This window comes from Garra rufa, chromosome 9, assembly GCF_049309525.1.
Source record: "Garra rufa chromosome 9, GarRuf1.0, whole genome shotgun sequence".
Classification (NCBI taxonomy): domain Eukaryota; kingdom Metazoa; phylum Chordata; class Actinopteri; order Cypriniformes; family Cyprinidae; genus Garra; species Garra rufa.
Window position 1 is genome coordinate 19,384,022 of NC_133369.1, and position 23,584 is coordinate 19,407,605.

The following is a 23,584-nucleotide window of genomic DNA, read 5'->3' on the forward strand; positions in this document are numbered from 1 at the left end:
TCTATTGATGTATGGTTTGTTAGGATAGGACAATATTTGGCTGAGATACATCTATTTGAAATCAGAAATCTGAGGGTGCAAAAAAATCAAAAAGACTGAGAAAATCACCTTTAAAGTTGTCCAAATTAGGTTCTTAACAATGCATATTACAAATCAAAAATTACATTTTGATATGTTTACAGTAGGAATTTTACAAGAAATCTTCATGGAACATGAACTTTACTTAATTTCTTAATGATTTTTGGCATAAAAGAAAAATCAAAAATTTTGACCCATGCAATGTATTTTTGGCTATTGCTACAAATATACCCCAGCGACTTAAGACTGGTTTTGTGGTCCAGGGTCACATTTAAGTAATATATTTCTGTCACAGTTTCTTCAAGTTAAACCGAAGTTTTATTTTTGATGGGTTGCTGTGTAGACCTTTACATTTCTATTTGTAAATTTGACAGTTGTTTTGTTTTTTCTCACAAGAAACAGTACAATGTTTATGAAGCGTGTGATTGCATAGGATAGTATATCGTAGCTTAATATTCACAGACACTAGTCCAAATAGCATTTGATTTAAGAGTACTGACCTACTTTTAGTTTATTCATCCAAAATTTGGCAAATTCCCTGACATTCTGTATTATACAGTAAATTCCATTTTTATCACTGGATTCTGCGATTCCGTCTGAATTGTTTGCATCGCAGAAATCATAGGGCCCTAAACTTCTAATTTATGTAATGCTGATGCACACTACTAGTTTCTGTAATTTAAAAAATGTTGTGAAAACAAATCTTTGTCATCACAGCATCACTTGTTTTATTCATTGATCCATAATTCTGCTGGTATTTGAGGTGATCGATGAATAGGTTAGTTGTCAGATTTTGGGAGTGGGATGAATGTGTGTGTTTCGTAGAATTGTTTGTTGTTTATATTTTGTGTTCAGCATAAGATGCATGTATAGGAGTGCTTTATATCCCACTGATGTAGTATGCTTGTGTGTGCACATGTGCATTGCAGCATTGTGCTGGGGCTGCCTGGCGTCTGGTACTAACTCATCCGCTGTTAATTGTGTTAGTGGTTACAGCTGTCCGTCTGTGGCAGGGCCATATTGGGTGCACCGCTACAGGCTCCTTCAGCCTTTTCTTCCAGTGGAATGAGCTTCCAGAACATTCTCAGTCTCTCTCCCACCTCTCCCACTTGGAGCCCATCTCACCCGTCCCTCATGCTTCCTTCCAGAACACATTCACTCTGTTCTTGCCTTTCTGCAGCTCATGCTCAGCGTGTACTAGTCTCATCCGCCTACTGTTTGAACCCCTTATCAAAATTGATTTGGGTTTGACAGCGGTAGATGTAGATATCAAGAGAGAGATTTTTGTGGCAACTGTGTTTTTTCCACTGTGGTATTTTTAGGCTGGAAGTTGTTCATGCATGATGCTACAGACCACTAGTGCTGATAAGAAAAGAAGCAGTGAGAAACAGAGAGGGGAGGGAGGCCGTCTCTCCAGACCCCCTGCTCATGACCTGTGTTAGAAGCAGGTGGCTGGACATCTTAAACACACTCCGGTCACGCAGAGCTGCGCTGAACGTCAGACCTCATCAGCCCACGGTAGAGGCGTTCCAGACTGCCTGACCATCCGTTCTGCCAGTACATTCATTCACCCAGCCTGCCCTCACAAACACAGTGCTTGCAAGCTTAGCAGGTAATAGCAAAATCATTGATGAGCATCTGGACAGCCCCAGGCATCCCAACCCGAACCAACACCTTGACTTGCCCCTTTACCCTTGGGTTCATCACCAGGCCAAATGGCCTTCCCATCATCTTGACCAGCTATCCAGCCTCAGTGCACAACAGGTTGATGCAGGGCTGGCTCCAGCCGCCCATATGTTGCCCACAGCTGGCCCACATCTGGCTTGGGCTAGAATCTGAGGAGTTGTTTCCTAAATGGCCAACATGTTTTTCTGCTAGATTTACCACAGGGTTAGCTGGGAGGAAGGACAAACATATCTCCACATTGCCACTGTCCTCCAGTCTGGAGTGTTTAGGGTGGTCTTGTCTGGTTCTGTTCTGTACATGTCTGTCATTTCAGTTATTTTGAGCATGTGGCATTAAATGTGTTTGAAGGACATCAAGATATGATGAATGTTTAGGAATGCTCTGAAATATAGGTCACTGTAAATGTTTGGCCATAAATGCCATGAATTGCTTTTGTTGGCAGAAAATCTTGGCTGAAAATTGCTTTCAGGTGAATGTACTATAAATACTGGTTCATGAGGATGTTTTTCTAGAAAGAGCTTCTGTTGTCAGGTGATCACTGTTAGAAATGGCTCGTTTGAAGTAAGTATCACATTAATCAACATTTACACATGCAGAATTAAACAACTACAATGTTTTCTATGTGATATTTATTCATTCACACACATGCATAGTTTTGGGATCACTTTTAATGGTCTCATTATTGAATATTTGCATTAAGCAAGTTTTGCTTAGCTGTTTAGCTGTAGGGCCCTATGAAATCTGTTTTATTTTGTCCTAAATTCAGTTTTTTTTTTTCTGTTTTTTCCATTTTAATTTTTCTGAATTCCATTTTTTTTCCCCCTTTAAATTTTTCTAGACTCTGTTTTAATGGTTAATTTAAATATTATTAATCAAAAAGCATGTCTAATTTTTAAAATCAGGAAACTTACACAATTTAACAGCAAGTTTAACAAAAATTTAATTTTGAAGGCCCTATGAAATACAATACAATACAATTTTTTTTCTCAAATTTAGTTTTATTTTTACCAAATTTATAACTTTTTTTTTTTTTTTTTTTAGAAATACTGTTAAGTTTCTGTTTTTGTAAATGATATGATGATGATTTTTTTCTCAGAAGAATTGGTAAAATGCTCCTGAAGTGATTGTTTATTTCTGCGTGTATGTGTGTAGTAAACGAAACCGCGCGTCTGCACCATTCATTCACACAGAGACATGTAGAACATTCAGTATTCACATTTAAATAGTATTTTGTGGCTTAATATTCATAGACACTAATCCATATTGGTTTTTGATTTAAGTGTACTGACCTACTTTTGATTTATTCATCCAAAATTTGGCCATGACATTCTGCGTTGCACAGTAAATTCCAGTTTTATGCCTGGATTCGGCCATTCTATCTGCATTTTCCACATCACGAAAATCATATGGTCCTATAACTGTTCTTGGCTTTATTTTACTGAGATTGTAAACACACCAGCCTGGAAGAATCAAACAAAATTACACATCAACAGTGAGCAAAGCTGGTATGTAATCACTCTAAATTGACTTTGCTATATAAGATGGTTCTTCACATATTAAAATGCGGAAATTGAATCCTTTCAGCACATGCTCCATTTTTAGATTTTTAATTTAATTTTTCAGTTCTTGCAAGTCTTACAGAAATAAATTCCAATCTTGGGTTTATAATTCAGTAGAATGAGTGAATTGGTTAAAGGTCAGACTACTTTTATGTATCTGTTTGTGTATGAAAGTGTGTGTGTGGCTGCGTGTGTGTGACCGACCTCAGCTGGTTGAATGATGAAATGAAAAGTGAATGAAAGTTGTCAGTGGAAAAATAATAGCTGCCACTAAGATCCTGAAACCTGCCGAGAGACAGCGAGATTCACCTCATGCAGCATCAGAGAAAAGGCCTTGAGAGAAGATTATGTCCATTCTTCTCTCGTCTTTACTCGTCTATATGCTGCTGATTGCTTTTTGTGTGTGGCTAATTGGTGTTCGCGTGGCTTTGGCTCCTTTTGTCACTGTGGATGTATTTACACTTGTGCCAATGTGTTTGTGTGACAGGAATTCTCATTCTGTGCCTTTCTCTGTGTGTGTGTGTGTGTGTGTGTGTGTGTGTGTGTGCAGGGCCCCTCGCTTTAAGGGTTACCAGCAACAGGACAGTCAGGAATTGCTACATTACCTCCTGGACTCCATGAGAGTAGAGGAGACAAAGGTGAGTGTGTGATTACTTTTTAATATTTTTTTTATTTAGCCCTGTTTTTATCTTGGATTGAGATCCATCTCATGTAATATGTGACCCTGGACCACAAAACCAGTCATAAGGTTAAATTTTACAAAGCTGAGATGTATACATCTTATGAAATCTCAATAAATAAGCTTTCTATTGATGTATGGTTTGTTAGGATAGGACCATATTTGGCCGAGATACATCTATTTGAAAATCTGGAATCTGAGGGTGCAAAAAAATCCAAATACTGAGAAAATCACCTTTAAAGTTCTCAAAATTAAGTTCTTACAAATGCATATTACTAATCAAAAATTACATTTTGATATATTTATAGTAGGAATTTTACAAAAAATCTTCATGGAACATGATCTTTACTTAATTTCCTAATGATTTTTGGCATAAAAGAAAAATCAATAATTTTGACCTATACTATGTATTTTTGGCTATTGCTACAAATATACCCCAGCGACTTAAGACTGGTTTTGTGGTCCAGGGTCACATATGATCACAAATAGTCAAGAACACAATTTAGACCTGCCAGTAGTGTGCATCTTGTCTTCTCTGACCACTTGTGATGTAATTTTAAGGTAAGGGTAAAACAATTGTTGCCTTTATGACCATATTGAATTATAAATAATAAAATAAGTCATAATGTTACTGTAATTAATATAATAAACTGGGCTGTCATTAACTATTAATTTGGTAATCGAATAATCGTTTGATTATTCTTACGATTAATTGAGTAATCGGATAATTATAAATACATTTTTTGTGCTAATAAATATAGACCCAAGCGAACAACAGCCCTTAAAATTACTTAAAAGAAATATATAATTGCAATGAGGCACTAATAATCACTTTGAATAAAGTGTCAAAAACTCGTAATCAAAACTGTTAAAATGCATAATGTATTATAAACAATAGAGCTAATGTACATTACGCATTATAACAAATGCCTGCAGATTGTTTTTACACTTTACTACACAATCTAATCCTTGTTTAATATTGATAACATTTAATTCAATGTCCTCTTTATCTTTAATATCTGGCAATTTTTAATATGTGGACTCCAAAGCGTGTAAAACTCAGAGTGAGGGTTTGTGCTTTTATTTAGCAAAGGCGATGAACAGTTAGCATATTGAGAAAGATATTAATGTATTCTCCTGTGTTTGCATAGGTTTATAAATTAATGACCTTCCAAATCTAATAAAATGGCGAATGTTATGTTCCTAGATGAATGTTATAATAAACTCACAGCTATATGCAGAGATGGAGTTTGAGACGCTTCACACATGTAAATGATAACAGTTATAAAAAGTTATAAAAAGCGCATGTAATAAACCTGCATTGCATATATTTAATTAACTGAATCGTAGTGTTTGTGAATTCACAATGGCATTATGGTTTAATATGATTTTTAAATGAGTTTAATATATCATGCAGCCTTGGAAAACAATCTTATAATGTGTTTCATGGATTCTTATTCTGCTTATTTGTTTAGCATTGTCCTGTTTTCACTGCAGTGGCCAAAAACTAATGTTAATTCAACGTCTGCGGGGGGTCTTGTTCTCAGCATTACGCCCTCAGTCCTCTTCAGTGCGTATATAAACTATACCAGTCACTGCAAAGGGCTGCCTTTGCAAAGTGACGGTGGGACATTGACCTCTCTCTAGAGCAGATGCATAGTAGTTTGGTAGGGTGGTTCTTGTAGAGTGTTACAGCTTGTGGGTCTCTTAATGCGGACATGCCAGGGGCCAAGACCCATGCAACCCCACCAGTGGCCCTAACTGCCTTAAGAAAGCGGGTGCAGCATCGGGCGATGAGCCCCAGGCCCAGCCAGGCCCATTCAGACTTGTGAATGTGGACAGTTGTGCCACTTAGGAACCTTGCAAGTGGCGCGACTGGCCTCATTGTGCATCCTGGGAAACAGTCAGCTGCTTGTTGAGGCTTTGTGATGGAGGACCGTCCCCACATCCCCTCCCTCCCTCTTTTCCTCCAAACTTAGGGGAGGGAGAGGGGGTGAAAACAGGAAACAATCTGGCTTAAATGTTTCTCAATATCTTGTACTTCAGTAAATATACAAATGTGACCTTGGCCCACAAAACCAATCTTAAGTGGCACATGTATATTTGTAGCACTAACTAAAAATACTTTTTATAGGTCAAAATTAAAGATTTTTCTTTTATTCCAAAAATCATTAGGAAATTAAGTAAAAATTTTGTTCCAAGAAGATATTTTGTAAATTTCCTACCATAAATATGTAAAAACATAATTTTTGATGAGTAATATTCATTGCTAAGAACTTAATTTGGTCAACTTCAGTGGCGATTTTCTCAGTATTTTTATTTTTTTGCACCCTCAGATTCCACATTTTCAAATAATCGTATTTTGGCCAGATATTGTCCTGTCCTAACAAACCATACATCAATGGAAAGCTTATTTATTCAGCTTTCAGATATACATTTAAATTTTCCTTGTGACTGGTTTTGTGGTCCAGAGTCACATATGTTATATATTTATATTTCAATTATATTATATTCCAAGAATTCTGAAAAAAAAAAAAAAAATCACAATTTCAACAAAAATATTACAAAGCACCACTGTTTTCAACATTGATAATAATAATAAATGTTTCTTGAGCAGCAAATAAGCATATTATAATGATTTATGAAAGATCATGTGACACTAGAGTAATGGCTACGATTTTGAATCGTAATACTATTTATAATCAATGTTTTACTATTTTTGATTAAATAAAAGCAGCTTAGGTTGTGGTAAATAAACCATAAGAGGCCTTATATTTATATATATAAAAAAAAAAAAAATAATATATTAGGGCCGGGACTTTAACGCGTTAATTTAGATTAATTAATTACACAAAAATAACGCGTAAAATTTTTTTAACGCATTTTAATCGCACTTAATTTTGCACCGCGGAACGTTTCTCACTGGATGAGTTTCAGCGGACCTATTATACTGGAGCACCAACTAGCGTTCAGACAAAGGAATGCGCATATCACCGCAGCACATCGAGCCTCATGTATCACCTCAATGCTTTTACAGAAGGTCTACCTACCTATAGGGTATCTGAATTTCTGAAATGTAGGCTAGTATATTTCTAAATATCCCAGTGTTTCACCTACCATTATCTTAGGGGGGCGCGTTTACAATGTCTCCTCCAAGAAAACACGGACTGGATCGCGGACTCCATTCATAAAAACCGAATTTACTATAGCGCGGAATGCCACGTAAATTCGTCGATTTTTGGATTGATAAATCAAAAGTTGGTCTGTCACTTAATTCAAATCGCGATATGGACTAGTGTCTGTGAAAACTGAAATGCAAAAAGACCGTTTTAATATGAATCCTGCATGTACCGTTTGCCTCTGTATGTTAGAATGGCAGAGAGGCTTTTTTTTTTACTGCACGCGTGATGCTCCCGTTAATTTTTGGCATTTGCATCTCAAATGAACAGATAGACTCAATCTCCAAAGCTACTGTCAGTGTCACTTTTACCGTTTCATTTGAGAAAACTAGCATCATATCATACTTTACACACAGAAACTTCACGGCAACCTGTCAAAATAAAAGTACGGTTTAACATGAAACAGAACAATATTCCTATTTAAATAATTGACAAAAAACAATATATATGATAAAAAAATAAATATAACAACAAGATTAACCACTTAATTTTAGAAAAAAATACGATTATTATTTAAATGTTAAATTATTATTATTTATTGATTTTAACAGCAAACCTCTGTTTGTTTGCCAAAAATTAAAAAGGTTTATTTTTCATTGGATTAAAAATAAATAAATGTTTATGCTTTCATTTGATTATGAGAAAAATTAAAACACAAGAATTTCTTAAAAAAAAAAAAATAGCAAAAGATTGTAAAGCCCTATTGTTCAAAATGTTAAAATAGAGAGTTTTGGATTTATTTTTTCACTGAAATAAATGTTTTCGTTATTACACAAAGTAGGGTAAAGTACAGAGAAAAAAAAGTATGGAAACCTAGGGGAAACACTGTATCCTATTGCTACACTTAATTATATTGCACTGGTCTGTTGGACTTGGTTGAACAAAAATAAACAATATTTTGTTGCTTAAGTTTATGTATTCAGTCATTATTCAATGGTATACTAAAAATCCATATGAAAAAACTTCTCACTGTTCTCAGGTCAAATATTTATATGCGATTAAAATGCGATTAATTTCGATTAATTAATTACAAAGCCTCTAATTAATTAGATTAATTTTTTTAATCGAGTCCCGGCCCTAATATATATATATGTGGTTCAAAATATCTCACAGGTACAGTGTGTAACAGAGCTGAGACCCCTTAAGCCAGTGACCAAACATGGACACCACAATATTTATGTTGATTAGCCAATAAGATCCCTGCTCGCAATATGCTAATTAACAGCAATGAATTATCACCAATTAGCTATTGAAAAAAAATGCTAAGAATGGGGCGCTCAAGTGAGCTCAACTTCTCAAGAGAGTGTGGTGGCCTAGTTATTTAAGGATGTGTGTGTTTGTGCGATTAATTAGTGTGTGTTGCAGCGAGGTCCGACACAGATGGGGGTTTGGGGGGGAGTTGAGTGGCTGAAGGAGAGGGATTAACCAGGCTTTTGACCTAAATAGCCTGTCCCGAGCACGGGGACGGGACAATGGGGGAGACTGGTCGAGCCCCACAGACATCGCCACCACGGCCAATTATCTATTGATTGGTGCTTTACTGTGTCTTCTAACAACTCTCTCACCAACACAGTCACTGACCATGTCACCTCTCATTAAGACCACAGGGACACTCGCCTTCACAAGTCTTTATGCCTACACATACAGTACATGGGATATACAATACATGTGCTGTGTAAAATATGTGAAGCACACATTTACTTTTCGCCATGGACACATGTTCATGACCTTGCGTTTGCTTTAGTTTATTTACCACAACAAAAAACTGAGTAAAAAAAGAACACGTCCAAGGGTGAAGAGTTGAAACCTGAGGGGGAAAACGGCCGTGACTTATTTGATTTGTTTATACATGTCAAATACAAGTAATTTTCCGCATACAATAACAAAAACATTGACATTTTGTTTAATAGAAATGTTAACTTTTCATTATTAAAACGGTGCTACTTTTATTGTGCCTCTATTATTTTGAGCACGATAAAAGGAGCTGTTTGTGACAGCAACTGTTTGAGCTTCATTATCTAACAAAGTGGCATCACATTGTGTTTACATTGACAGCGCATTAAAGCAGGCATCCTCAAAGCCTTTAACAACCCCACGGAGAAGACAGCTGACGAGGAGACGAAACGACAAGTGAAGGGTGCTTCATCAATGCTTTTGTCACCTGCTTTTCACATCATTCAGAACAATATTGCCATCTAGTGACAGCTTGTATTCACAAGATGCAAAAAATAATGGCACTATTCACATGAAAATATCATTTTTAAAAGATCTATTATTTGTGTTCTGAGTTGTTTTAATGTGTGTGTGTGTGTGTGTGTGTGTGTGTGTGTGTGTGTGTGTGTGTGTGTGTGTGTGTGTGTGTGTGTGTGTGTGTGTGTGTGTGTGTGTGTTTTATAAATGTGTGTGTGTGTGTGTGTGTGTATTTATTTATTCATTTAAATATGTTCTACAGCGTACGGAAAGGAAGGAGTGAAAATGAATTTTGTTGATCGGATTTTTGTCGGAGAGCTGACCAGCACCATAATGTGTGAAGAGTGTGAACATGTAAGAATTTCTCATTTTTAATGTACAATGTCTACACACACAGCCAGATTATTTAAATTGTTCACTTCTTTTTAATGTTAATTTATTTAATTAAAAATTATTCAGTTTTAAATGTCACAGTATTTTAAATGTATAATATGAATTTAAATGTAATTTTTTTTATAATTTACTATAATATAATATTCTCTAATATGTAATATAAAGTTTTTATTTTTAATTCATTTTAAAATACAGTGAACACATTGTCTATTTGCTTCACTTCTAGATTTCCACAGTGAAAGAAGCCTTCATTGACATTTCCCTTCCCATCATAGAGGAAAGGGTGAGACCAGCCTTAATTTATTGTCCCACAGTTGTAAAATATCTGTTCCTTTATTTTATTTGCATAGAATTGAGAATCAAAACTGTCCTGAACTGACCATATGCACGGAGAGTTCTTTAGAACTAGCTCATATACATATATGTGCTATATATAGTTGGACACTCTTGAGATAATTTTTTAAATATAATTTAAATGCCAAGTCTGGTAATCCCAGGAGAGTACCTTCATAGTTGTACATTTTAATGCTGCCAGCAAAACACTATCATAACATCTTTAGGCTAACGTTAGCTAGCTAAAGATACTTCTCTTCAAGGACATCTTAATTGTATTCTTGATAATCAGTAACATGCCTTCATAGTCATGAACACATTCTTGTAATACTTGTAATATTTTAAAGCCTTTATTATTTTTCAACTACAGCTGTGCAATAAAATTCACTTCAAAGATTCATTTTCATTCAGAAAGACAACATGAAAAAAAGTCTTTTCATGAAAAACAATGTCTTTTTAAGTTGATAATTACATTACAAATTCAATTATTGACTGCAGCGGCCATTTCAATGCCTTAGTTTTTTCAAGACATCTTGCTTTTCGATTTCTTATATTATTACTAGTATAATAACTTGTAGTACTTTTACCACACTATATAGTATAGCAAGTGCAGAAAGTCATTAAAATAAATAAATAAATGCGCTCAGACACAAACAGCATGTAAGGGTGAATTATTTATATATAGTTCATACAAAATAAACAAGTTAAAAGCTATTAAATAGCCTATATTTAACCAACACAAACTTGTTACTGCTGTCGTGTTGTTACTAAATGATTTAGTCTGAATCATTTAATGCACAGCTCTTTTTTTTACAACAGCTTGTCAGATGTTTCGTCTGGTTATTACTGTTAATCAAAGCGATGACTCGCGCATATTTAGCTAATTTATTTGCATATTTTTTTAAACTCGTGTTTGTCATTCTTGAAATGGCATACATGGACGTTTGGTCCTCTTAGACAAACAAAACTTTTCTTTGATTGTGAGAAAACGAGCAAAGTAGACTTCTATTACATCACAGTACAGTTGACCGGAAATTACTTATCTGGCTTGTCTAAAACAAGGAAGTAATCCGTGCATATGGTCAATTGAGTAGTGTCTTTATGAGGGTTTTCTTTGCCTAGATCTCTAAGCCCACAAACCCTGGTAGACTAGGGAAAAGTGGGCGGGAGCAAGATGGTCTGGCCTCCCATGATGACTCGTCAACTGCCCACTCACAAGCCAATCGAAACAGCCGGAGGTTGAGTGGACAGGTGGGTGGAGCCATTATTATACAAATGCATTGATAGTTCCTATACACTAACGATTAAATGTTTGTGGTCTGAAAATTAATTTTAATTTTAAAATTAATTAATTGTTGTGATGTAAATATGAATTTGAGCCATTACTCCAGTCTCCAGTGTCACATGATCCTTCAGAAATCATTCTAATATGCTGATTTGGTGTTAAAGTAGCATTTCTTATTTTCAATGTTGAAAGCAGTTGTGGTTCTTAATATTTTTGTGGAAATTGTAATGCAATTTTTATAACATTTACAAAAGACTTAATTCTCTCTTTTGATCATTTTAGTATGGAGGCCCATTTCTGTCACTAAATAAAAAATAAAAAAGGTAATTGTGACGTTTTATCTCACACTCTGACTTTTTTGTGCAATTGAAGTTATCATCTTGCAATTCTGGCTTTTTTTTCTTAGAATTGCATGATACAAACATGCAATTCTGACTTTTTTCTTAGAATTGTGAGACATAAACTTACAATTCTGAGAAATGAAGTCAGAATTACGAGTTTATATCTCACACATCTGAGGAAAAAAGTCAGAATTGCGCATTTGTATCATGTAATTCTGAGAAGAAAAGTCAGAATTGTGAGAAAGTCGCAATTACCTTTTTTCATTTTTTTTATTTTATTTTTATATTTATAAATTCTGACTTAGCTTCTCAGAATTGCAAATTTATATATAATTGAGAAATGAAGTCAGAATTGCAAGATATAAACTCACAATTATGACTTTTTTTCTCAAAATTGCGAGTTTATATCGCAGTTTTGATGTTTTTCTCAGAATTGCGAGTCTGTATCTTGCAGTTGTGACTTTTCTCAATTTCGAGTTGTTAAGTCAGAATTATGAGAAAAATTTGCAATTCTGAGAACATAACAGCTCTTTTTTCCTCCCTTAAAATTGGGCTTTATAGCTCACAATTGCGTGTTTATATCTCACAATTCTAAGAATTTTTTTTTCTTTATTTCTTGCAATTGTGTTTATATTATGCATTTCTGAGAAAAAAGTCAGCATTGTAAGTTTATATCTTGCAATTCTAAATTTATAACTCGCAATTGGGAGTATACCATGCATTTCTGACTTCTTTTCTCTGAATTGCGAGTTTATATCTCACGCTTCAGATAAAAAAGTCAGAATTTTACGTTTGTATCACAGTTCTGAGTAAAAAGTCAGAATTGCGAGATGTAAGCTCACAGTTGCAAAAAATGTCAGAATTGTGAGATAAAAAGTCGCAATTAACTTTTTTACTTTTTTTACATTTTTATCTTATGATTCTGATTTCATTTCTCAGAATTGCGACTTTATATCTAAGAAAAGTCAGAATTGTGAAATAAAAATCTTTTTTATTTTTTATTCAGTGGTTCCATATTTTAGTGCATCCTTGCTGAATAAAAGTATTAATTACTTTTAAAAAAATGTGTGGTGGTTTTCTTGCTTCCTTGTTTTTAACATTACTTTGTGTGTTGATACAATCAGAAGCTGCAGGGTCGGCATTCGTCCACTTCTCATGATGAAAGAGGTGCTGATTCGGTTTTTAGCCGACAAGAAGAAGATCTCTGTGTGGCTGGGCGTGGCCTAGCCAGTTACCGGACGGATACAATGGGCAGCCAATCAGACTGCAGCGAGAAGGATTCCAACTTGCAGGACAGCAGTAATGATGCAGACAGCGAGGCCTCAGAGAGCGAATGGTCTCCTCGGATGCCATCTGTGTCTACTCACAGTAGCACATCAGATAAAGTCTCAACCACCACAACTTCAGCCTCAACAGCACACAGTTCAAGTCTAAAACCTAACCTGAGCCCGAGCCCTGCTCCCTTAGTCTCCATTAGACCTCAGCAGGGCGGTGCTGTAGAGCAGCTTGTCAGCGCTGTATCCAAGCTGGGCTTGGTGCACACTTCCACTGACACTCTACCTGTCAGTCACAGTGCAGAGGAACTGCCTGAAATCAGGGAGAGAGACCGTCAGCACCATCAAGGGGCCTTCCAAGCCCTCTGTCACAGTTACACCCCCAGCTCTAAAGAGTGCTCCGTACAGTCCTGTCTGCATCAGTTCACCTCTGTCGAACTGCTGATGGGCAACAACAAACTGCTTTGTGAGAACTGCACTGAGAGGAGGCAAAGACAGTTGAAGAGGAGTGGTATGTGTACTCGCACATATTAAATATACACAGTGGTGACCGAAATGGTTAGAACACTAGTATTTTCACAAGCTAAAAAATGGTTTTAAGTCAGTTATTTTGTATCTTTTGCTGTACTGTGTCAGTAGGGGATATCATTTTTCACATTCATTTTGTCATTAATTGTTGTGTCATTTTTGTTTGCACAAGGAGTCTGGCAACAGCCAGTGCTCCACAAAGATCTGATCTCATCATCATCCAGTCTGTCTGACTAACATCTCATCATCATCCAGTCTGTCTGACTAAGACAGATTAAGTCCAGAAGAACTATGGCAATGTCTCCAAGATGCTTCAAGAGACCTACCTGCAAAGCTACCTGAAAAACAATGTGCAAGTGCAAAATATGCTTTAAATACAAAGGATGGTCACACCAAATGTTGATTTAATTTAGTTAATAGAAGTTAATTTATAAAGAAAATTATGACATTATTTTTGAAAGCATCCTCATTTTACAGCATTTTTACACAAGTGTCTAAAACTTTTAACAGCACTGTAGCTTTGCAGGTAGGTTTCTTAAAGCATCTTGGAGACATTGCCACAGGTCTTCTGGATTTAGTCTGTCTTAGTTTGTTCTGTTTCTTCGTGCCATTTCAATTATCATATTACAATTAATGGCAAAATGAATGTTTGGAAATGTAAACTGTTATTTACTACGGACACACTACAGCAAAAGATATAAATAATTGACTTAAAGCCATTTTAACTGGTGAAAATATTAGTGTTCTGATAATTTTGGACACCACTGTATTTGCATACACTGACCACACACTGAACACATGGTGTAAATCTTTATGTAGAAATAAATTAAATGAAAACATAAAATGCTGTTTCTCCTGGTGATAAGTAGGGCTGGGATCTGACACAAATTTCACAATTTGAATCTGATTCACAAGCTTGTGATTCAATTTCTGCTTCAGTTCGATTCAGTATCTATTATTTTGGATATATGTCAGGTAAAGTACATAGCAAATTTTCTCAAGGAAAAAAAACTCTCAACTAATGCTGTAAAATATACATGAGAGCCAGTTGGTACTGCATTATCGCAATACTGAAGGTTAAAATGAACGGATTTGTATACAAACGTCTAAATTACACTTTTCTAATATTAAAAGTTTTTCTAATATTAAAATTACAATTACATATTTATATTTCTACAATAATTAGTTTTTTTTTATTTAAACATCTAAATGGTGGCTGTAATAAAAAACTTGATGGATTTATTTAAACAAATTAAACACTGAGGATTAGTACAAATGATAATGAATATGTTATATATTTAGCAAAATTCTCCTCTCTAGATTTTTCTAGCTGACTAATGAGTTTATGGTCACAGAATGTTATTTTTCTGAGGTAAATTTGACATTACGTGATATTGACCTTGCGGTTGAAACACTGATTGAGCAATTACATGAGAGAGGATACAGATTTCAGTAAGTAAAAGACAGAATAAGAAAACTGAGACTTTGTTTCTTATCAAAAGTAACAAAGCTCAAAGCTTATTACGATTTATTAGATAGGAGGTGTGCTGCAATGTTCTGTTCATTAACTGAAAACAAGCTAGACTAATCGATTCTTGGGATTCATTGTTTCGTAAAAATGAAAATAGATTAAAATCAGGAAATCAATTTTTTTTTTTTTTTAACCCAGCCCTAGTAATAAGAAATGTTCATGACTGGTTACTTTGGCAAAAGTGTAGCTCGGAATATGTTACATTTGTTTTTATGTATGTTTTAGATAAGAAAGCTGAGAAAGTGTACACCAGTGCCCGTAAACAGATGCTCATCTCGGCACTTCCTCCAGTGGTCACTCTTCACCTTAAACGATTTCATCAGGTATTTCTTACATGTAATTTGTCACTTAAGTGATTTTTGTGTCATTTCAGCCAGTTTGTTACAGTGTGAAGTTTAATTAATGAAATGCCCATTGTCGTTTTCCGAGTCTGTTAACCAAACATACTTTCAAGAGAAGGAAAAAAAATCTTATAATTATGTTTTTCTGAGCAAAGTTATGTGTTGTGGTCTTCTTTGTGTGATGGCACAATGATTGAGCTGTCTTTATCTCTGCAGGCTGGGATGAATCTGAGGAAAGTTAATAGACATGTGGATTTTCCGCTTTTGCTAGACCTAGCACCATTCTGCTCTGCCACTTGTAAGGTACTGATTAGAGTTATAAATAACAGTAAAGACCGATGATTTATGAATCCATATACAGTACTGATGAAGTATTTATTTGTGTGACAGAACTTGGGGTCAGGAGAGCGTGTGCTGTACAGCTTGTATGGCATTGTGGAACACAGCGGATCAATGCGAGGTGGGCACTACGCGGCCTACGTGAAGGTCCGCACCCCCCAGCGTAAATCTGAGCAGCGCCGGAACCAGTCAGGTACAAAGCCGCCCAGGCAGCATATAGCTTCCATGTGCTCGTCAATACATTTTCTTTGAAGCTGGTTCTGAAAGACCCGAATAACTTGTGGGTAAACAAAGGGAAAGGGTTGTCTGCATCTTGGCATTGGACCACAACCTTGAAGATGCGACTTGTTTAGTAAAGGCCAAGTGGAATTTGTGTTGATGATCTATAGATGCGTTCTTCTCCACTCTACTCAAGGAGAGAGCCTACCTTTCAGCGGTGTTTGGAACCAAGTGAAAAGCCCACAGAGAGCTGTGAGAAACGATTGTACACACTCGGTAGTTAACTGTCACAGTGCACAGATTGAAGCTGAATTGTTGGTTATAATGAAGGCTACATAAGTTCTAAAAGACTCATCAAATGGAAGCAGAGGCTGAAAATCTGTTTTGCCTCTTTGTCACCATGCTGTTTTCTGTCACTTTACTTGTGCTTTCATTTTCAGGACTGTTCAAAAGTTTAAATGGCACGGCAAATCAGTAGGGATGTGTAAACAGTTCCAGTAGTATGAGGAAGATTGATTCTCACATAAAAAATATTGTGTGTGTGTATCGAACACGATGAAAAGCTTTGAAATTGAGAAAAAAGTAGACCACTCTACATGGTGTTTTTTCATCTTTAATAAACGCAAAGCTAAAGGTGGCAGTTCAGACCATATTTCCTGCCGGTGCAACTCAATTTGTGAGGGGTCGCACTGGTGCGACCACTGCATTGTCCAACTCAAAAGCACTACCATTTATGTTTCTTATGAGAAACAGCAAACTAAACAAAAGCATACAAACAAACCAGACAGGAAGAGTAGATTACCGTCGGTCGAATTGAAATTGGAAAAATAGTGTGTATTGACGTCTTTCCGTGGTTTAACCAAGATGTTTATTCATGCTATAACTAGTATAGAGGAAGAGATGAACGGTTAATGTGCCTCTTGAACTGAGGTGATCTGTCACGACACATGAAAGAGCCACAAAACAGTATTTATTGTTTACATTTCAATTGACCCTTAGCAAAGACTGTTCCCCTTCGTTACTGTTACTGTGTCCAAAAAGTTGCAGTGCTCTCACGCCACACATGTTCTCACACAGTGAAAATAATGACAACGCACCAACAGAAAACACAGAGCAGGTTACTTAAAGGGATAACGTTAGTTCACCCAAAAATGAAAATTTGATGTTTATCTGCTTACCCCCAGGGCATCTAAGATGTAGGTGACTTTGTTTCCTCAGCAGAACACAAACAAAGATTTTTAACTTAAAGCGGTGCAGTCTGTCAGCCATATAATGGCAGTGGATGGGCACCAGTGATGCGCGGGTTGATCCGAAATGAGCGGGTTTTCATCCAAAAATATTTTTGATGATATTCAGGTCGCAGTCGGTCGCGTCGTTTGAAATAAAGATGCCAATTAAACCTTTGTAATTCATATAGTACTAGACACACTTTTCTATGAAATACATAGGCCTACACTTTATTGGCTGAATAATATTTACCTTTTGAATGTTGAGCGTTATTAACTGTTGAATAAATGCTGACACGGGACAAAATGCCCGATTTCCCAACACGTTGAACTGAGCAATGCCATTGTACCATTTTAATAGGCTACTTTTAAATATATATATATATATATATATATATATATATATATTGTCATATTCGTGATTCCTGATTTTATATATGAAAACTTCGTTTTGAAGTGCATTCGTTATGTTTGTATAAGAAAAGTCGTTAACCTAGCCTATTAAGTTGATTTAATATTCTTGATAATTTTTAGAAGACTAAAAGTTAAGAAAAAAGGAATTAGCCTATAGCCCTAAATATTAGAGACTAAAGCTAATCTTTTTCTTGACTTTTATTACACTGTAGATCGAAATAAACTCTTGATCATATTTAACATCGGAGAATCACTGACATAATTTAGAGTAGCCCACTTCGAATGAAACTATTTAAATCTGTGTAAAGGCAAGACAACCGAAATCACAACATGAACAATCTGTATTTTTCTTGTAATCAAGAACATTTCTTTTGACAAAATTACCTAATTAATGCCGAATGATGTTTGACAGTGAAGGCATCTCCACCGCATATAGCCGCATATAATCGCTGGTGTCAGTCGCAAATATTAAACATGCGGGTCAGGAAGCGGGTCGGGTACAATATATATATATATTTTTTTTTTTGAGGTCCGAGTTGCGGGCGGGTTAGTTGAAAACGGCGGTCGGCTTCGGGTTATTTATACATTGACCAGCACATCACTGATGGGCACCAGACCTTTAAAAGTAAAAAAAAAACATGCACAGACAAATCCAAATTACACCCTGCAGCTTGTGACGATACATTGATGTCCTAAGACATGAAACGATTGTTTTTTGCCTTTTTGCCTGATGTTTTACCTTTGACACACAGCCACATCCATCTGTCATGAGCACGAGCTCATCATCTGGCTCGATACATGTGTATGCGCTCTGGCGTAGTATACGCAAATGCTGGAAGTGATCTGTTGCCTGTATACGACACTCATTGTTTACACAGTGCACAGAGATTGTGGGTATAGCGGCTATTCAAAATGGTAATTACTTGCGCTTATCCTGATTGTTCAAACCGATTTAAAGCTAAAAAATTACGTTTGCTTGCGTGAACTCATCCGGGACTGTTGACTTTTCACCGATTTCCCCTTTCGCCTTTTGCGTATACTACGCCAGAGCGCGTACATGTGTAACGAGCCAGATGATGAGCTCGTGCTCAGGACAGATGGTATCAAAGGTAAAAAATGATGTAAATACTAGGGGTGTAACGGTATGCCCAGGTCACGACACGGTATGTATCCCGATATTGGGTTCACGATACGATACACATCACAATATTTTGAACAAAAATTAAAACATGAAACTGAAAATCAAATAACAGATTTATTTAAAAAAATAAACAAATTTCAATAACTTTCTCTGTTGTACATACAAGGTCTCATTTTAAGGTTTAATAAAAACCTTCTGTATTCAAATTAACAAGTGAATAGGTCTGCCTGTCACTGAAAAATATGTTAAATTTAACATGATAGTGATAAAATTGTCAAGATGTCAAATTCTTTAAACCTGCTTGGGACGCAAGATTCTATGTGTGTGCGAAACACAGTCCTACCCGACGGGTGACCCACTAAAATTGATGTAACGGGTGGAATATTTATCTGTCGGGTGCGGTGCAGGTGGGACTGGTGACAGGTAGGGGTATTTGCTTTTTGGACTCAATACGGTACACGCTGCGGCTCTCAAACGGTCCCGTGCTTGTGTTCATGCTCTGTCTGAAGACCGTTTAAAAGCCCTTTAACTGGGGGCGCGGCTGCCGCTTTCTCTGGTAGTGAAAGCGTTTTGCAGTCGAGCCGGTGTTCGCGACGCGGTCTCAGGGTAAACGTAGTTGCAAACAACAAGGTCTCATTTTATTTTACAAAAAACTAAATAAAACATAATGAAAATAGTATATGTTTTATTTGCTATTTATCGTTTTATGGGACAATGACTAGCGTAGTTTTCATGTCAGACACAGTTAACTGACATTTATTTTTACCTGGCAAACCAAGTCGTAGACTATACTACACGCATGTTCTGGATTTTTTTTCTTTATTTATAGGCTTTCTTCGTGTTTTATGGATCATACAGCTCCATTATAGCGTATTTTAAATTATCTTGATCATGTTTTCAAAACTCCGACATGCACTCAGTGAAATTATTTTTTTGGTTGTTAATAATAATCTGTCTGGTGACTGGTTAAATCGTGGCTGCTGCTTATAAAAAGATTAAATATTTTTTTTTTATCTTTGGAGGTTCCTGAGCCGTAAAGCTTTAAGAAATGTTTGTTCCAATGTGACTCGAAAAGCGGGTTAGTCTGAAGCACGAAACTTTTCATTTCCCACTCCGTGGTAATAACCTCGGTTATGACTGGAAAACCAAAATGCTGCCAGACGTCGGACTTATAAGAAGACAGGGCATCTTCAATTTCAGTTTCAGCCGAACTCATGTTGCTCTACTAATATTCAGTTCAAGTGATTTTTGCAACTGCAATGAAAGCACACACAGCCATGTTGCAGGGTAGGAGACGTCGACAAGTCAACCAATAGGATTAGACTGTCTTCATATCGTAAATGTATCGTCATGACTCTACGATACATATCGTAACATTTTTGCATCGCGAAATATCGTACTACGAAATATCGTTACACCCCTAGTAAATACTGTTCAGTTTCTCGCAAAAAACGATCGAATCACAAATCATCAAAAGTCACAAAGTGGCCTGAAAATCAAACTTTTCTTCAGTTCAGCGACTGAATCACATAAAAAGCGTTCCTTTTATAATTGCTAAAGTTGTTAGCAATTATACAGTTCTGTAGTTCTGTATGATACTATAGAAGAATAATAGTACATTTAATAATGTTTAATAGTAGAATATATGCATTTTTATATAAAAATAGATTTTGCACATTACTGTTGTTAATAAAGTAAATTTTTAATGCTTCCCAACTCAAGCTCAGTGCTTTACTGCCAAATGTATATTACCAAGAAATAAATGTGTACTATTTTTGGCATCTGCACTTACTAATGCAAAACAGTGGTCATTTTGTGATTTAAATATTTTTATTTTTAATGCCCTCAAACACCACCATGAAATGTTAGTCTGGAGCCCTGGATTTTATTAGAAAAGGTTTTTGATTGTGATGATTGTTTGTTGTAATTTAAAGGTTGTTTTCGGGCTGAATGTGTTTAAAAAGTCAAATAATAAAAAAAACTGAGTTTAGGAAACAATGCCTGATGACGGTCACATGGCCAAAACATTGAATTAAAATATGATTTGCAGGCTTATTGCAGTGTTATTTCTACACACCTACATATGTGATTTACTAGGAGTTGTGGTGGCAGTTGAATTATATCCTAAAAATGAAAGAAAAAACTGCAATATTAAATATTATAATTATACTTTACTTTGATTAAAGGTTGTATCAGCGATTTCTAGCCTAAAACATAAAGTGTCAATTTCAGCTGACCTTTCTTCACGATCCGCTCGCTGCCTGCCCCATAAATTGTCTGTGAAAAAAACGCGTCTCTCTGGTCAGCCTAGAGTCCGAGATAAGCCAAAAAAAACAATCGGCACTACCAACCTTTCCACAGATAAACAAACAGTGTTCCAACCAATCAGCGTCAGGGGTTTGGTGTTGTGGACTTTCCTACTTGTGCTGGGATGAGAGGGAGGCGGAGCGAAAGTCCACAACACCAAACCCCTGACGCTGATTGGTTGGAACACTGTTTGTTTATCTGTGGAAAGGTTGGTAGTGCCGATTGTTTTTTTGGCATATCTCGGACTCTAGGCTGACCAGAGAGACGCGTTTTTTTCACAGACAATTTATGGGGCAGGCAGCGAGCGGATCGTGAAGAAAGCTCAGCTGAATTTGACACTTTATTTTTCAGGCTAGAAATCGCTGATACAACCTTTAATACACATTTAATTTAAGCATGTACAAATGTTTATGATTACAAGTTTAATATTAGGTGTGATAAAAAAATGGCAATTAAATATATTTAGTTAAATATGCAGTCATAAATTAGCACTTTTGCATACAATATTGCTTTGTTTATTCCATGCATTACTTATTTTTGACTAAAAATGCTAAAACTGATGACTAACAACATCTTTTTATTCTTCAGGTTCCAGAGAGGCCTGTTCAGCCCCACAAGGTCAATGGGTGTATGTTAGTGACACCACCGTACAGACTGTACCTGAGTCCAGAGTGCTGAACTCACAAGCTTATTTACTTTTCTATGAAGAACTGCTATAGAGCCTGACGGGCGTGTGAATGCAAGACGATCCAGGCGAATGAAACGGGCAATATCAGCTCAGACAACAGCGTGCACTTACTGCATGACTATATCCCTGTATTTTAACATAGGAAGGATTCCATATACTAAAACCTTGGTCTTTTGGCTCATTCATTACTCAAGGTGACTGAAATAAAAATGGGAGGCATTATTATTGATGTAAAATAGTATTCTGAATTTAAGTTATTTATATTTTACAGCTGATATTTGAGCTTTTTGGGGTGTTTTTGCAGGAAATATTGCCAAAGAGTAATTTAGGATAAATATGTATAGCATCTATAATAGGAGAGGGAGGATTGTGCCAAAAGAGACTGTAACCTCATATGTGAAAGAAAAACCAGTCATCCTGCACTGGATCAAACTAGTCACACACACAGTCACGCGCAAAAAAATCACACATCATGATTTACTTGGAGTCACTATTACATTCACAGGTTGCTGATTTTCATTTAGCTTTGAGTTAACACGTTTAACTTTGCTAGATCATTACTAATTTTCAGAATGTTTTTGAATGTGCTTTGATTCACATAACAAAAGTGGGCCCTCCTGTAAAATTTTATGAATTTATAACTAAGATATAACAATGGTTAAGGAGTTGCAATATTCTTGGACTTTGCCTCATGCCTAATTTTTCGGTTTCAGAAATGAATATGAGTAGAAAACAATGTATTATTATTTCCCCTCATAAGTTTTGAAACTACATCAGTGCCTACGGTTTATGAGGGCTGAGATTGTTTTGCATGTCTTTAGCAAAGTATTAAATTCCTACAGGAGTATAAAGAGAGCGGTTTGTGTATATACAGATTAGAAATATACATAATTGTATGTAAAGTATGTATCTTGTTCTATACTATTTATTCTGTTTACTGGGCAGATATTGTAACACCATAGATTTGTGTGGTGTATAAGGCTTCAGGGTTCCTCAAGCTGTTCTTTTGCTTGAATTTTGTGAACATAATTCAGTATAAATCATTTAAAATGATCATTTAAATACATTTAGTTGAAGAAAATCTTTGAGTGGGTTGGAAATTATTCTGTTTGCTTACACTCTGGGTCTCTGGGTGCCTTGTCTCTCTTTCTTTTTATGGAGACATGGTTGGCCATTAGTATCCCCTGTCGACACAAATCCCAGGATGCCATTTTCACTCTGTCCTCGGCTAAGATTCGGCGTGACGGGTGCAAAGGCGTGCTGTTTTAGACCATGTCGCTGACTGGTGAAGAGGAGGTGGGTGTGGAATCAGAAAAGGGCAACGTCCGAAACGATTGTGTCCTCCTGCCTTCCTCCTCTCCTCGTTCTGTGACATTTAAATCAAGCTGTTAGACTGTTATCAGTTACAAGCAAACACCAACAAGAGTGTGCAATCGTTGCAAAGCATGTCTATTTTTAAAAGCAGGGCTCTCATGAGTGATTTAATGTGAGTTAATGATAGGATGTGTTTCCCTCAGTTTGAACTGACAGAAAAACCTGAAATGAACGTGTGGAGCTGGTTTTGCTTTTAAAAGAACCCGCTGAATGTGAAGAAAGACATTCAGACGTATCAGGGATTTTGCTTTTCTTCATACCTTCAGGGCAGACATAACAAGTGGGTAGAGATGATGCTTGTTATCTTTTTTGACCCAGCTGTGTTTGTGGATTACTCTACAGCGTGTAACCTCTTCTGTCATTCTTTCAAATGCGATTCTGTCTGTTTTACATGTGTCTCAGGCTGGGTGAATTATATTTCCTGTCACTGGACACTGCTAAAAGTGTATGATATCAATCGGTATGATGGATAGGATATC

General features: G+C 36.2%; 1 protein-coding gene across 1 annotated transcript in view; it reads left to right on the forward strand.

Annotated features, from left to right (window-relative positions):
* The window catches only part of usp45 (ubiquitin specific peptidase 45), a 45,713-nt gene extending 22,897 nt beyond the window's left edge, over positions 1–22,816 (forward strand). The window contains exons 9-18 of the mRNA XM_073846717.1: positions 3,874–3,961; positions 9,237–9,318; positions 9,634–9,725; positions 9,991–10,047; positions 11,220–11,348; positions 12,848–13,508; positions 15,282–15,379; positions 15,614–15,700; positions 15,788–15,929; positions 21,632–22,816. Coding sequence (XP_073702818.1) covers positions 3,874–3,961; positions 9,237–9,318; positions 9,634–9,725; positions 9,991–10,047; positions 11,220–11,348; positions 12,848–13,508; positions 15,282–15,379; positions 15,614–15,700; positions 15,788–15,929; positions 21,632–21,762 — 1,567 coding nt within the window. The 3' untranslated portion in view covers positions 21,763–22,816. The remainder of the gene's footprint in view (positions 1–3,873; positions 3,962–9,236; positions 9,319–9,633; positions 9,726–9,990; positions 10,048–11,219; positions 11,349–12,847; positions 13,509–15,281; positions 15,380–15,613; positions 15,701–15,787; positions 15,930–21,631) is intronic.
* The last annotated feature ends 768 nt before the right edge of the window (positions 22,817–23,584 follow it).